Raw genomic sequence first — 14,283 nt, forward strand, 5'->3', positions numbered from 1 at the left:
ATTAAGGCGTCTGGGAAGGGACCTCAAAACTGGATTATAGATAGCAGAGAGTTGGTGTCGTAAACCACCGCCTCTGTTTAAAGATGGTCGCTCACAGTGGACATAGATGGCTTCTTTCACTCCTCTTTCAAACCATCTGTCCTCTCTGTCCAAAATGTGAACATTGGCATCCTCGAAAGAGTGTCCTTTATCCTTTAGATGGACTGCTGAGTCTTGTCCTGTGGAGGTGGCTCTTCTATGTTGTGCCATGCGCTTGTGAAGTGGCTGTTTGGTCTCTCCAATGTAGAGGTCTGAGCATTCCTCGCTGCACTGTACAGCATACACCACATTGTTAAGTCTGTGTTTTGGAGTTTTGTCTTTCGGGTGAACCAGTTTTTGTCTGAGCGTGTTGCTGGGTCTGAAATGCACCGGGATGTCATGCTTGGAGAAAACTCTCCTGTAAAACTCCTTTACATTAGCAAGTGGACGTCATGTGGGCTTAGGAGAACCATCCAGAACTGTAGAAGGTCCTTAACCCACCAGCAGGACCAGGACAGGATGAAGACTGGCAGAGCTACAAAATGACCTCTGACCAAACAAACAGACTTCATGAAGGTGGTCTCCCAGCATCCTTACAGGCACCGTTGAGCCAGATTGGCATTTACTATAGAATACCGGAATTGGCAGGTCCACCTGTGCTTCTCACAGATGAGAGCAGGTTCACCCTGAGCACATGTGACAGATGTGAACAGATCTGGAAGAAGTCATAGAGAACATTATATACTGCCTGTTATATTGTTTACCATGACAGGTTTGTTAGTGGATTACTGATGGCTGAGGAGTCATCCATGGACTAGCCTCTTCAGGCTTGGCCATGGCACCCAGACAGCCATTAGGTATCAGGATAATATCCTGGACCCATAGTAAGCCCCTATGCTTGGTGCAGTGGGTCCTGAGTTCCTCTTGATTCATATCAATGTCGGGCCTCATGAGAAAAGAGTATGCAGGCAGTTCGTGGAGGATGTTGGAAGGAGTTGATTCCATTGACTGTCCAAACACTCTCGTGACCTAAACCCAACAGATCAACTCCTGGGACATTATGTTCCAGCCCATCCAACGCTACCAGATTGCAGTTAAGGCTGTCCAGGAGCTCGGTGATCCCCTGGTCCAGATCTGGGAGGAGATCCCCAAGGACACCATCCGTCATCTAATTAGGGGCACACATACAAGCACACAGAGCCCGAACAGACGGATTACTGAGTATGATTTTGAATTGCTGCAATGAAATTTTGGGAAGACGTACTAGCCTGCCACATCATTTTTCTCTCTGATTTTCAGGGTGCCTTTAAATTCAGCCCTCTTTAGGTTGATAATTTTCATTTCCTAATAAATGATCCAGTCCATACTTGTCCAGCATGATTCTCTTTTCTCAAATGAGATCTGATGTGTTTTCTATATGGTCCCTTAATTTTTTTCAAGTAATGTGGCCTTGTTCCTTGTTCCGCACAAACTTTGTGTTTGTCTCACATTTACTTTGTTGGGTTCTGGTTAACCTATTCTGGAACCAGGGGGAGAGGGAAAAAATAAGAGAAGCAGAATTTATGAGAAAAAAGGAGGATTACATGATTTAATATAATAACCAGGTGGAAGAAACTGATAAAACAAGGTCTTTGTTTAGTTTTGTTTTGTTTTTTGTTGGGGGGGGGGGGGGGGGTTCTAAAATTTGCATCGCTTGACTTTGAACAGGTTTGATTATTTAGATCTTCCTCTGCCGACAGTTTTTCGTCTGAATATCATCCTCTTTCCTAGACCTGTTTTCTCTTTTGTTGTTGTTGTTGTTTTTGCCTGTAATGACCCAATATACTGCCTTTTATTAAGCTTTTTTCCCCGGTATGTAAAATCAGTGATGTAAAAACAGCAGAAAAACTTTCAATGCAACTTTTCATGAAAACACTTTTTGTTCAGTTACAAAGCCTCTGCTCACAATTCGCTCTGTTGTTTCTCTTATCCGAGATGCTTTCAGGGGTCAGATCGGTGTCACTTGTTTCACTTTAGTGTTTGTATGTGTGCGAATTGGATCTAAACTGATAAAACCTGTTTCTTTTTGTGCTCTTTTTCTCTGTACGTGCTGAGAGCGAGAGAGCTTTTCAGCAATGTGTCATGTAATCTAAATGTATTAATATTTTTATTCAAGGAACAGCCAGAAAGGAGAGCAGTAGAGAGAAATGAGTTTTTTTAACAAAGCCCTCGCTTGCCCGCTGTGTGGGCTGCACCGCTGAATAAAAACCAGCTTTCATCTCTCCTTTTTCTTTCTTTTCTCTCTCTCTCCCTCTCTCTACATCAACCTCCCCTCCACCAACTCAGTGTCAAGTTCTGCTATGAGACACACAGTGATCTGTGAGTGTGTGTGTGTGTGTGTGTGTGTGTGTGTGTGTGTGTGTGTGTGTGTGTGCGTGTGCGCACGCATTGTGCAATGAGAAACTGGCTGTCCTTTTGGCAGGCAGCAGTACACTGAAGCACCTCTCAGAAAAACTGGACTATTATTGAACCGCTGACAAACGCTCTCATCTCACTGTGCAGCTCTTTCTCTCTCTCTCTCTCTTTTACACACACTTTCAGATATGCAGTCAGAAACATTCAGGCATACAGACAGACAACATATGCACACACATAGATACACCTCTACAGATAAATTCTGTTAAAGTCCTGCAAGGGATCTGGGGAGTTTAGAAAGTTTATGAACTTGAAGTACAGGAGTTCCTCAGGGAACGTACCGAGGTCCTCTGGGGGTTACAAAAACAAAAAAAATCATAAATTATCCTTTAAGAAACATTTATAATTATCATTTGGAGTGCAGTGCAAATCCAGTATCCATCCATCCATCAATCCAATCATCTCTCCTCATCCAGCAGCTTAAACGGTAGAGCGCCATAACATCTGCGTCTAACTTCTTCCTGTCAACACTTCACACCAGCTAAATGCTCAAGTGTTCCTTTTGTATGGCTACAGTAATTTTTCTGCTGTCTACTGAAAGTAATTGGTTTTATTTTTGGCCTGTTGTTTGTTCTTTGTTTGGTGGAAATCTTGAAAATTTCAATTCCAAATAGGGGGTGGGCAGTATAAATGGTATACGGTAGAAATAATATGAATTTTGCCAACGGTAGACTATACCGCTCTACCGCGATAGTGTATGTTGATGGTGTCATCAAGCTGCGCCTGTTTTGGTCGAAAGCATGGCAGCGGCTGCAAGCAATATCATCTGCAAATTATGCCGGGCGATAGTAATAGCAAAGAGACGAAGCACTTTTGGAATATGAGGGAAGCCAAAAACAGCGCTTCCTCCACTTCCCTACCATTGATTCATTAGTGCTGAATTCTCTCGCAGCTGCTCTTTCCCATGTTGTTGCAGTATAATAATGACTGACCTCTTATTGCGGATGGATTATCTCAGTTGTTCTCCTGACTGAAGTTTGGTCCGTTTACAGCATTCTGCCATGCAATGGCATTTGTCCCTAACCATTAGGAACCCCTTCTGCTAATTTTTGTCGAGTGGAAAAAAGTTAGCGTTCATCCTTCAGCTTCACTGTGTTTATATTATGCTAACGTAGCTGAGTCGCTAGCTAACATGTAGCACATAATTATATACCAGCTAACTTCAGTAACTCTACAAACGTCACTGCTGTTTAGTTTTCTGTCTTCATTTATGTTGGAAGTGGTAGCAGAGCTGTACGTTTTAATTTTTTCAGAAATCTCTCAGTCAGAACATGGTATATCCTGTTTAGGTGGAAGCGAGCGAGCTAACTTCCTGATAACTTCTAACTCCGTTGAATTTAATAAATTCTGATTTCATGGATGCCTGGATGTTAAACTTAATTGTTACACCTGGTAAAGCAGCAGTGAGCGCCGTGTACCACATAAAATCGTTTCGAGGTCAGTAAGCACAACCTGAATTCATACATAAGGCACACTGTTGATTTTTTTTCACTTCACCTGAGAGACATAACCTCTTCAGCATGTCCTGGCTTCAACCCTGGAGTCTGTGCCCAGTTACTTGAAACCCCTACCCCAGTAAGAGAAGTCTGGGAAGCATCTTAATCAGATGCCTGAACCGCCTTATCTTGCTCCTTTCACTGTGGAGATGTAGTGCTTCTGCCATCAGCCCCTCTAAAATGACCAAACTCCTCACCCAATCTCTATAGAAGACCCTAGACAAACTTCAGAGGGAATTTTGTTCTTTTCTTCAGTACCCACAGCCTGTAGCCATTGAGTTGGCGGGGGCGACCGTGGCTCAGGGGGTTGGGAAGCGTATCTGTAACCGGAAGGTCACCGGCTCAATCCCCGGGCTCTCTGTCCTGGTTGTTGTGTCCTTGGGCAAGACGCTTTACCCTACTGGTGAGGGGCCGATGGCGCGATATGGCAGCCTCGCTTTTGTCAGTCTGCCCCAGGGCAGCTGTGGCTACAACCATAGCTTGCCTCCACCAGTGTGTGGATGAATAGTGGCATTGTAAAGCGCTATATAAATCCAATCCATTATTATTTGTAGTTGAGGTAAGCTAACAGCTTTTCCTTGAGGCTCAGCTTTCTCTTCAACACAACAGAGCAGAACAAGATCTGCATCAAGCTTTTGCTCCCAACAAAACTCTTTTTAATTAGCAGCAATTAGAGTTTGAAGTAGAGCTATTCTGTTCATTAACAGCTTTGGATTTTTATCCAAGGACTGTGGCTTTGCATAATTAACCATTCAAAATAGCTCCTATTTGTCTTTCACTGGGCCTTTGTTCAGCCTCTCTCTTCAGTCTCTGTCCGAAACAAGCTGTTTTCCTCTTTTTAGCTCTCTTCTGATTGGCTGCCCATCACAAACAGGAGTCTGAACCCTGTTTACCAAACAAATTCTTGCAATTTTGAGATTTTTGTGATTTTTAATTTCAGTTTTTTTGTTTTCAGAAAATCGTTCCGGTTAGTGTTTACACCACATTTGCTCATTTCAGTTCAATTTTATCCTTTAATGTTCTTATTGTTACTTTTACTTCATGTGGACACACATTTGTCAGGGCAAATTGTGCAAAACATTCAAAACAGAGTACTTTAATACAAACAAAATACATCTGGGACACATTCACAGTCATGTAGACTTCCCAGACTCAACAAGCATTTTCCTAAATACCTCTTCGTGCTTGCTGTGTTGGCCAATTCGGCCAAATGAACAAAAACTACAACTGATGGATGGATATTATGACTGTTTCCAGGCCGACCTCAACATTGAAATCGATACGCAGAAGAAAAATGCTCTTTTTTAACAACTCAATTTAATTATTCTCTAGCTCCCTACGAGCATCTGGTGTGACACACAAGTACACACATTAAGTTGCGTGTGGCTAGCATGAAGCTATTGGCTAAATCGCTAAATGTCCAGTGACCGCGAGCCACTCAAATGTCTGCACATGTGCACCACGAGCATCACATCCACAGGCACAGGTGGATGATAAGCCAAGAGCACATCTGATAGTTCCCATAACTGCATGCAATCCATTATTTACATGGAAATGGAGATCAGAGGTCAAAGGTCATAACACAGGCAGCTCAGTATCAATACAGATGTGAGGCAATGAGCCGCTCTGTTAGTCTCACAAGGAAGAAAGAACGGAGAGAGGGATAGATGTCAATCATCTGTTCAGCGTTGCATAACAGGTGAAGCCTGGCAGAACTTTAGGTTGGTGCAGGTCTCCCTCTGTTGGATGAAACTAAAAACTGCACCTCAGAGCACTGAGTCCAAAGACTGTCTGTAGATCAGAGGTGCCACTCGTTGCCAGGACTGCTCACTCTAGTTCACCACAACCACAGAGTGTAGGCGTGAAAAAGAAATCCTGATACAGTCACAGATTGTTAATGTGACATTATGTTTCAAAAAGAGTCATTAATTAATCAATTAAGTAAAAAGAGTAAAAGTATAGGTATACAGATGTCAGTGAGTGACAGAAGGCCAACTGTGGATCAAACCTCCCTCATATCACTTGTTTTAAAATAATTTTTAAGCATTTTAAAGGTTATGATTGAGTTATGAGCTACAGGACAACAAACAAAGTAACAACAAACTATAGGCCACTTTTTTTGGAAAAAAATTGTTTTTGAACTAAAGATTTTTTTGGTACCTTACCTAAGATGTACACCAGGTAAGTGTACATCTTGTGCAGAGCTTAGAGTCACAGTCAGATAAACATATACAGTATATATCTGTGTGTATATATGCACAACATCTGATGATGTGTTGTGCGCTTTTCTTGCAGTATTATGTGGATATTGAGTCCAGTGATAGAAGATTAGTCTTTATAATCCTCTCTGTGATCTTTATGACTCTCTGGAGAGCCTTCTTATCTACGTGGGTGGTGTTCAAAGTTAAAAAGGGGCACATGGAACCAGGCTGAAGAACTACAACCCACATTCTTTAAGAATCTAATATGGAAATGCATCATACTTTATCACTGTCATCAGGTGGGGACCATGCAAAGCAAACATAGCCTGTGTTTTACCTGATGGGTACAATGTTACTGTTGAGGTGTTGCTGCTGCTCCTGCTGCTGACAGTGCTAAAAGGCAAGGCTGTGTTGACCTGAGACTGTAGACTGTAAAATGTCGATAGGAGAGATGGGAGCTGATTAAACAGGTGTTATGAGATAATAATGAAATGCAAAGATGAAAAGGTGACAACACTTGGAACCATAAGGCAACAAAACTGTGAGAAATAAACTAGGCTGTGAATATGAATCACTCTTTGCCTCTCTTCCTCCTTCCATCTCCTTATCTCATCTATCACTCTCCACTTGCTGTCCATCTGAGATGAAGGCACAATTTACTATTGCATTGATCTATTATTTAATTATCCACTCTTAAAAACTCTCGCACCCAATCCATAATAAAGTAATAATAGAAAAATGTTATAGAACCAAAACATTGCAGGTGTGTTTATTATTGTTTTTATACTTGAATACCTCTGCAATGCAACAACTGGTACATGTGTTATTGTTACCTGTGCTCTTTTTAATTCAGCTGGTGGGGGATCCACTGCCTTTAGCAGCTCCTTTTGTCACCATTTCCTCTTTATGTCCTTACAGGGCATGTCTGGACAATGTTATATCATGAGTAATGATTTTAAAAAATATCAATATACATAAAACACATACACGCACACACACACACATACAGTGACATTTTATATCTTCTCCAGAATACTGTATGCATTATGGCTACAAGTTTGCATCATGGTGCTGATCCAGAATCCTTCCCTTATTGTTTGTTCCTTGTGTTATAATAATAAAATAATTAAAATGAAAAAAATTAAGTAATAAATATAAAATAATGTATTATAATAATGTTTATGATGATTCAGTTTGTTTGACTATCCACTCTGTGCAGGCAGAAAGCTTATTAAATGTTTAAACTGTAGAGATACAATAATGTTGCTGCTGTAAAATCTGCATTTTGTCCTATTTGAAATATAAATCTAATGACTGTAGAAAACATTGGATGATACCAAAATTTGCAGTTTTGCGCAGGAGTAGCGCTGAGTGATACCTCTTGTCTTCCAGCAGCTCTTCGACCCTCCTCTGCCTCTCATTGGTCGAGCTCCTGCCACTGCTTCTTCTCTGATTGGTCCGGAGATCCGGTTGTGTAACGCCCTTAGCGGAAGTGATCGGTCGCAAGTGAAGCAGCAGGAGTGATGATACAGAGGAAGGCGTGAAAACAGGGGAAATAACGGTGCTCTGCGGAGTTGTTTGAAAGTCAAATAAGTTTTATGACAAGATAAAGACTCGGAGAGAGCAGACGGGATGATTTTAGTGGCATATTTGTCGTTTTTTCTCCTAATTTCCTCGGTCGGAGCAGCGAAGGATGGGGACGATGACTGGGTTCATCTGCCCAACAAATGTGAAGGTAAGGCGGCTTGTGGTGCTCAAAACGGGCTCCGAGGACCTCTAAGAGTCCTACAGCAAATAGAGAAGTCATACTGCAGTATTTGTATATATAATACACGTAGTATATGTGCTAAGTATAATTTCCACTCTGTGTGGGTTCACACTGTTTGTGGAGGAAGTCGCACTGAAACAGGATTATGTGAAACATTAAAACAGGAGTGCTGTTGGGCTTAGCTAACATTTCACATTTGTAAGCTTTGCTTTTAGGTTTTTGCTCTTGAAATTACTCCATTGGCCATTTCTTAGCATCAATACAAACACTACCCTGTAGCCTTGCTTTTAAATTAAAGGTGCTCATTGTAGGTATTTTATTTTGAAAATCCTGATACTAACCCATCCCCTCTCATAGCTGCTGTACCACCTGTCCTCTGCCAGGTCAGCTTTGCCTCTTGTCCGAGGGGTGGACTCCCAACTCCACAATGCTGGACTGCAGGTGGAGTTGGGAACCTACTCTGAAATGCAAAGGAAGGACTACCGCCTCCACCTGCAGTCCATGACAGTGCAGGTGGAGTCCATCTGTGGGGAAAAGCACACTTTAAATGAAACAGAGAATCTCGATGACATCAGTGACCCGATGAGTTTAACTGCTTTGTTGAGACATTGTTGAGGTTTAAAGGGCTTCTTCTCATTGTCTCTGTTTCCCTTTCCAGTCTGCAAGTTTGTCAGCATCGAGATGAAGTCGGCGTTCGAAGAGACGGGGAAGACAAAAGAAGTCATCGATACGAAATACCGCTTCATAGACAGCAAGGGGGCGTCGCCGATCAAATATGTCAAGTCGTAAGTTTGAGTGTGTGCGCACCTGGTACCGGGAAATGGAGCGTAAAAAAATAGGAGTCCGGTTTCAAAGTAGAAGTGAAAGCTGCTCTGTGTGGAGGGAGAAGTATGCCTGGCTGATTCTGGATCTTTCTCTAGCCCTCAGAGACAGACGGCAACAAGGGACAGGAACTTGGTCAGGTTCAGTTCCTGTGCAGAAACTTATTATAGAACAGGGAAGCTGCTGAAGTGCTCTGGGTGGTGTGTGAGAGCAAAGCTCGATGGGAGTTTTAATCTGAAAGCATCACAGTTTTAGGACCTGCTTTTAAAAAAAAAAAAAAAAGTGTTACAATATTCTAAATGTGGTTGTGAACATGCAGGTTTATGTTCAGTCTGCAGAGCTGACATGTGTCAGACACACTTAACTCACGATGTTTCCCTTTTTGTTTTTTTGATTTAGGGTAAGTTGAAAGGCAGCATACGTCTCATGTCTGGACATGAAATATAACGTTTCTGCTACAGTCAGCAGGACTTAATCACAGCTGTATTTTAGTGTTCACCGTGATCCATCCATCACATTTTGTTACAACCACTTATCCAGTTCTAGGTCGTGGACGGGGACACAGAATCAGTTTTATTGAATTTATAGCACCAAATCACAACAAAAGGTCCCTCAAGGTGCTTTATATTGTAAGGTTTAAACCCCCACAATCAGCTGGCCCCCTTTGAGCAAGCACTTGGTGATAGTGGGAAGGAAAAACTCCCTTTTAACAGGAAGAAACCTCCAACACAACCAGGCTGAGGGAGGGTGTCTCAGGATGTTTTAGGATGCAAGGCGGGCTAGTAAACAAATATGTAGGACTGTTTTTTTCTTGTTGTTCTTTCTAGTTCTTCTAGCAACCCCTCAGCTCAGACCCTGAGCTGAGGGGTTGCTATAAAGGCCACTTTACTGTGGATCATTTAGTTATCACCTCAGGATAAAACCATAGACCTCCTTTAAGTATAAGGGTACTTTCATAGCATCCAGGATACCAGCTGAGAAATGCCTTTAGTGTGGAGACACGCTGACATGAAAACAAAGAGCATCGAGGAGCAGAAAACTTAAATGAAAAAACTCTGTAATGTTACTTTGACACGGTCCATAAAATGAAGTCAGCTGTGACGTGTGATCAGGTTTTTGGTTCACAGACAAAACAAAAAAAGGGCAAATCCAAACAGAAGGTACAGGGAGAAAAAAGCTTTAACTCTGTCGCCTGCTGGGATGTTTAATGTGTGTTTCTCCTCAGAGACCTGAGATTCATCGAGGTTGTAGAAAATGTGTGTCAAAGGCTGCTGGAGTACAATCTGCACAAAGAGAGAAGTGGCAGCAACCGTTTTGCCAAGGTCAGTGTAACGGTTATTTTTAAACACCCTGGATGTGACGCGTGACACTTTCTGCAAGAATCAGTATTTTTAGGGTTTGGTTTTCAAGCATCTTGTTTTTCAGCTCATAGTTTACAACACGTGAAGCTGCGTGTTTGTTTCATAAAATGTTTTTTAGCTGAATGTAGTCGTGCTGTCACCGTTGCTTCTTCACATGTAATGACTGCATATTGAGCTGTTCTCATTAAAACCCTGAAACTTTTTCGATCGGCTTTACTGTTTATGAAAACTGCTGAAAATAAAAGGAAATGTTCACAAAAACTAAATTCAATGGAAGTTGAACTCCGACCATAGACGTCTTCATCTCGGTGTTTGAAACTGTACATGCTGACTGTGAAGCTTCACACTCTAGTTGTGATCCCAGGCAGTTAGCCAATGAGCTTACCGCAGATTACCCTCTTTGCTGACACTTGGAGAACAATAAAATTATACAGTGATAAAACTGGATTAAAGTTTTCATTCAGTAAGACCCCAAATAAGTGACTGAGTCCTTAAACTCACTGGGAAAATCTTTAGAGGTCCAATCAGAGGGCTGTTTTCCTAATTTTTGGAGTAGCGGTGGCTCACAGGTAGAGCAGGCCATCTGCTAATCATCAGGTCGGTGGTTTGATTTTAATGCTCAGTCTGTTGCAGCAGCAAAACAGCACATATCGTCATCAGTGTATGACGATGATTGTTTAGCTTCTTTTTAACGTAGTTTGGTTTCTCTGCAGTCGTCCATATTTGTAGTTTTAAATGTGTCGTCGGGCATAGGGCATGTCGGAGACCTTCTCCACCCTGCATGGGTTGGTGAATAAAGGAGTGAACGTGGTGATGGACATTCCCTACGAGCTGTGGAACGAGACGTCAGCTGAAGTGGCCGACCTTAAAAAACAGGTGTGTTTATATATTTATTTAAACATTCCCAAAGGAACCAAAATTAAACTCCAAACATGGTCAAATTTTCATCTTTTAAATTTAATTTGTGTGTGTGCGGTCAGTGTGATGTGATGATAGAGCAGTACGAGGACGTGATTGAGGACTGGTATAAAGGAAGCCAGGAGGAGGACCTGACCACATACCTGTGCGAGAAACACGTGCTCAAAGGACAGGACAGAGGTAACGCTCGTACACACAACTCTGATGTTACATCCATGTTGTTGTTTTTTGTAATTCATGATTCCTGATTGTTTAATTTTGCACCCCTTTCTTTCCCTTCTCACATGGCTCCCTCTGGTATTCACCTGAGTTTTTGAGACCTTTACACCATCAGTGTAGTAAAGAGCAAAATAAAAACAATAGAATTCTCAATGACAAAACAAATATTGTAATTACAAAAATAATAATAATTTTGAAATCAAAATAAGTGCAATAAAATAATTGTCGTGACTTTCAGATTTGTATATTTCTCTTTGCCTTGCTTTCTGTTTTCCCAATCTTATTTTCCCGCCACGCTTCTCCTTCCATTTCTCTCTCCAGCCTGCCTGAACGAGAACTGGAAGAAGGGAGACCAGGCAGCGATTGCAGAAGACAAGAAGAAGAAGAAAAAGAAGAAGGGAGGGAAGAAGGGCAAGGGCAAAGGTGAGGAAGGAGGCGAGGGAGGAGCAGACGGCAGCTCGGAGGGAGAGAAGGCGAGCAAGAAGAAGAAGGAGAAGAAGGTGAAGAAGAAGAAAAAGAGCAAATCTCCGGTGGAGAAGACGGACGGAGGGGTGTCGTCCGACGAGGAGATCCAGCCGCAGGTGCCTCTGTCTGGGCAGAAGACGGAGCTGTGAGTCCTGGATGTGGATCAGTCATCCAGAGTGAAACCTGCTGAGACAAAGCAGCTTCTGGAAGTGTTAAAACTGAGGTTCAAGTCATTGAAATCCTGTGCTGTTACATGTTTTGAAGTCATTTTTCAGGTTTCATGAGGGAGAAATCAGATGTATAATCAGTTACGTACAATATTTCGCTCCTTTTTACCCCCACTTCAGTCATTTAACGGTTTTTAGTAGAGTCTCCATTGGAACTTAAAGGATGATGTGGTTATCATAGCTTGGGACCAGTTTTTCTATTGGTATTCATAATGTTTGTACTTTTGAGGCCACAAACGTGAAAAAGACTTGAATTGTGATTTCTGGGCTTGACATCATTCTTAGACCAAAAACATAAACACTTTAGGGATACGTGAGAACCATTTCTCAGTATTTATTGACAAATCATGAATTATCCTGTACTAATACATCAAAAGAAAGTCTCTAGGTGCACTCTGTATGAATGATTTTACAGTAGGGCTGTGCGATATGACCAAAATCTCATATCCTGATATAAGAATTCTATCGTCCGATAACGATATAAATCACAAAAATGTAACATTTTCTGTAAATTCTGTGAATCTCGGGCAGCTCGACTTGCGGGAAGTGTTTCCAGCTGCGCGTCATGTAGCTGGAGTCGAGTGTTTTAACAGATGCATGAAACGATACATTTTTAGACATAAGTTATAACAGCCGCCGTTTTCTAAAATAAATATAAATATAAATGTTTTTATATCGTCATCCGATATATATCGTTATATCGAACAGCCCTACTTTACAGTGCTGTACACAAACTACATACAGAGTATAAACCTGTGTGAGTCGCAGGGCGTCCACGTGTTTGGTTTTCCGTCTCTCGGTCGGACGTAGGTGTTGATTCACGTATTTTGTCTTTCTCTCTGCATCTCACGTTGGCAAAAACTTCAATCGCAGCTCCGAACTGAGACTCTCTTTCACTCATGTTTTTAAATATTTTTGTGCCCTTTACAGCTGTAGATCTTTGACCCTCAATGAGCATTTTATTAGGAACACCGACATCTTTGTAACTTTGACCAATCCGCTACACTTTCAGTTATTGTAGAGCTGCGTGAAAATGTTAAATGATATTGTGTAAATAACAAACATATTATGAAATGACTTTTTAATTCTTTCTGTAAATAATCTTTCCACCTATGTGAGCTCGTATCTCAGGATTAACTTACTAAAAAGACACCATGTATCAAGGGTACAGATAAATTTGACTGATCAGCCTGTTTGCTGTTATGTCAGTGGTGTTATTGTGAAGTTTTCAAACGTTGTGTCCAGCTGGTTCACCTGTATGAACGAGCAAGCGGGCTGCCCAGGTGTTCCTAATAAAGTGCTCTAAACAAATGATTGCTAATCCAATGTTAAAGTTTTTCTTTTATTTCTCACTGTCCTAATTTTTAAAGCCCTTCCACAAACTGATGTATTAGCTGAAATGCCCCTTTAATTAATAGATACGTGTGGTACTGATTTCCTGTTTGCTGTACAAAAAGCTGCTATTGAAGGCCTGTGTGTGTTCGTGCTGCCGCGTGATCGTCAGGCTCCTGAACTGAAGACGATGAAGGATTGTGCGTCTGTTTTTATGCATTTTCTTAAGAGTGAACGTGTGTGGGTGTGTGTTTTTACGAGATTTCTATCCTGAGGTTAAAATGCTGGCTGTGTTGTATTGAAGTTGCTTTTTGAAACCACGAGCAGGCGCATCAGTGGATTAATAAACAGGTTTCAGAACTCTGGATGTGTTAGAGATATTTTTTTTAATGGATGTAATGAAGCTTTCAGTCTGTTATAGTTAAAGTTTCATACAATTATTTTAAAATGTGCACCTGGGAGAAGTAGTGTTATCTTTTCCTTAGTCGGCTGTGTGGGCGTAGTCCACTTTTTCAGCTACCAGAGGGAGCCAGAGTTAAGGACTTGCTCTGTTAATGATTTTCCAGGTCCTGCAGTCAGGCAGTCGTTTCTTCAGTCTAAGGAAGGAAGAACAGATACAACATACATCATGTTTTTAAAGTAGTTTTATCATTCTGACTATTTTTCCATGCATCAGATTTTTATTCAGTTAAAGTTTGGATTTCATTATTTATTTGTTATCATTTCAAGTAAATGTTACTGTTTGACTGAACAGTTGTACACAGTTCCATATTTTCACCCACAAATACTTTTTCTCTTCTTGTAATATAGATATAAATAAATGAATAATATTTAAAGGAAAAGGCTATTTTCTTTCTAAAGCGTACATTAACAGACTGGTATAGATTCAAGGTGCTGTACCAAGAAGTCAAAACAACATAAACGCACACCATGATTTGTTGTGTTAATTTTGTAACCCAGCCATCGAGGCTGCTTGATTTGGGTCAGTTTGGGTTGTTTTCT

At 41.3% G+C, this 14,283-nt stretch overlaps 1 protein-coding gene across 1 annotated transcript; it reads left to right on the forward strand.

Moving 5' to 3' along the window:
• The first annotated feature begins 7,653 nt into the window (after window positions 1-7,653).
• cnpy3 (canopy FGF signaling regulator 3) lies at window positions 7,654-13,641 on the forward strand. Its single transcript, XM_085263221.1, has 6 exons — window positions 7,654-7,904; window positions 8,596-8,722; window positions 9,985-10,081; window positions 10,874-10,996; window positions 11,101-11,218; window positions 11,579-13,641. Exons 1-6 carry the CDS (start codon window positions 7,802-7,804, stop codon window positions 11,869-11,871), a joined length of 861 nt encoding a protein of 286 aa, XP_085119347.1. The 5' UTR covers window positions 7,654-7,801; the 3' UTR covers window positions 11,872-13,641.
• Window positions 13,642-14,283: the final 642 nt, after the last annotated feature.

The sequence above is a fragment of the Mchenga conophoros genome, linkage group LG3 (genome assembly GCF_057382185.1).
Source record: "Mchenga conophoros isolate Kocher_MC1m ecotype Shallow Benthic linkage group LG3, M_conophoros_male_GT1.1, whole genome shotgun sequence".
NCBI classification, from domain to species: domain Eukaryota; kingdom Metazoa; phylum Chordata; class Actinopteri; order Cichliformes; family Cichlidae; genus Mchenga; species Mchenga conophoros.

Bases quoted from the DNA above. Each gene is read 5' to 3' on its own strand.
- cnpy3 (XM_085263221.1), top strand. From the start codon at position 7,802: ATGATTTTAGTGGCATATTTGTCGTTTTTTCTCCTAATTTCCTCGGTC. The intron at 10,082-10,873 runs GTCAGTGTAACG...CGTCGGGCATAG, and splicing joins GCAGCAACCGTTTTGCCAAG to GGCATGTCGGAGACCTTCTC. The intron at 11,219-11,578 runs GTAACGCTCGTA...TTCTCTCTCCAG, and splicing joins GCTCAAAGGACAGGACAGAG to CCTGCCTGAACGAGAACTGG.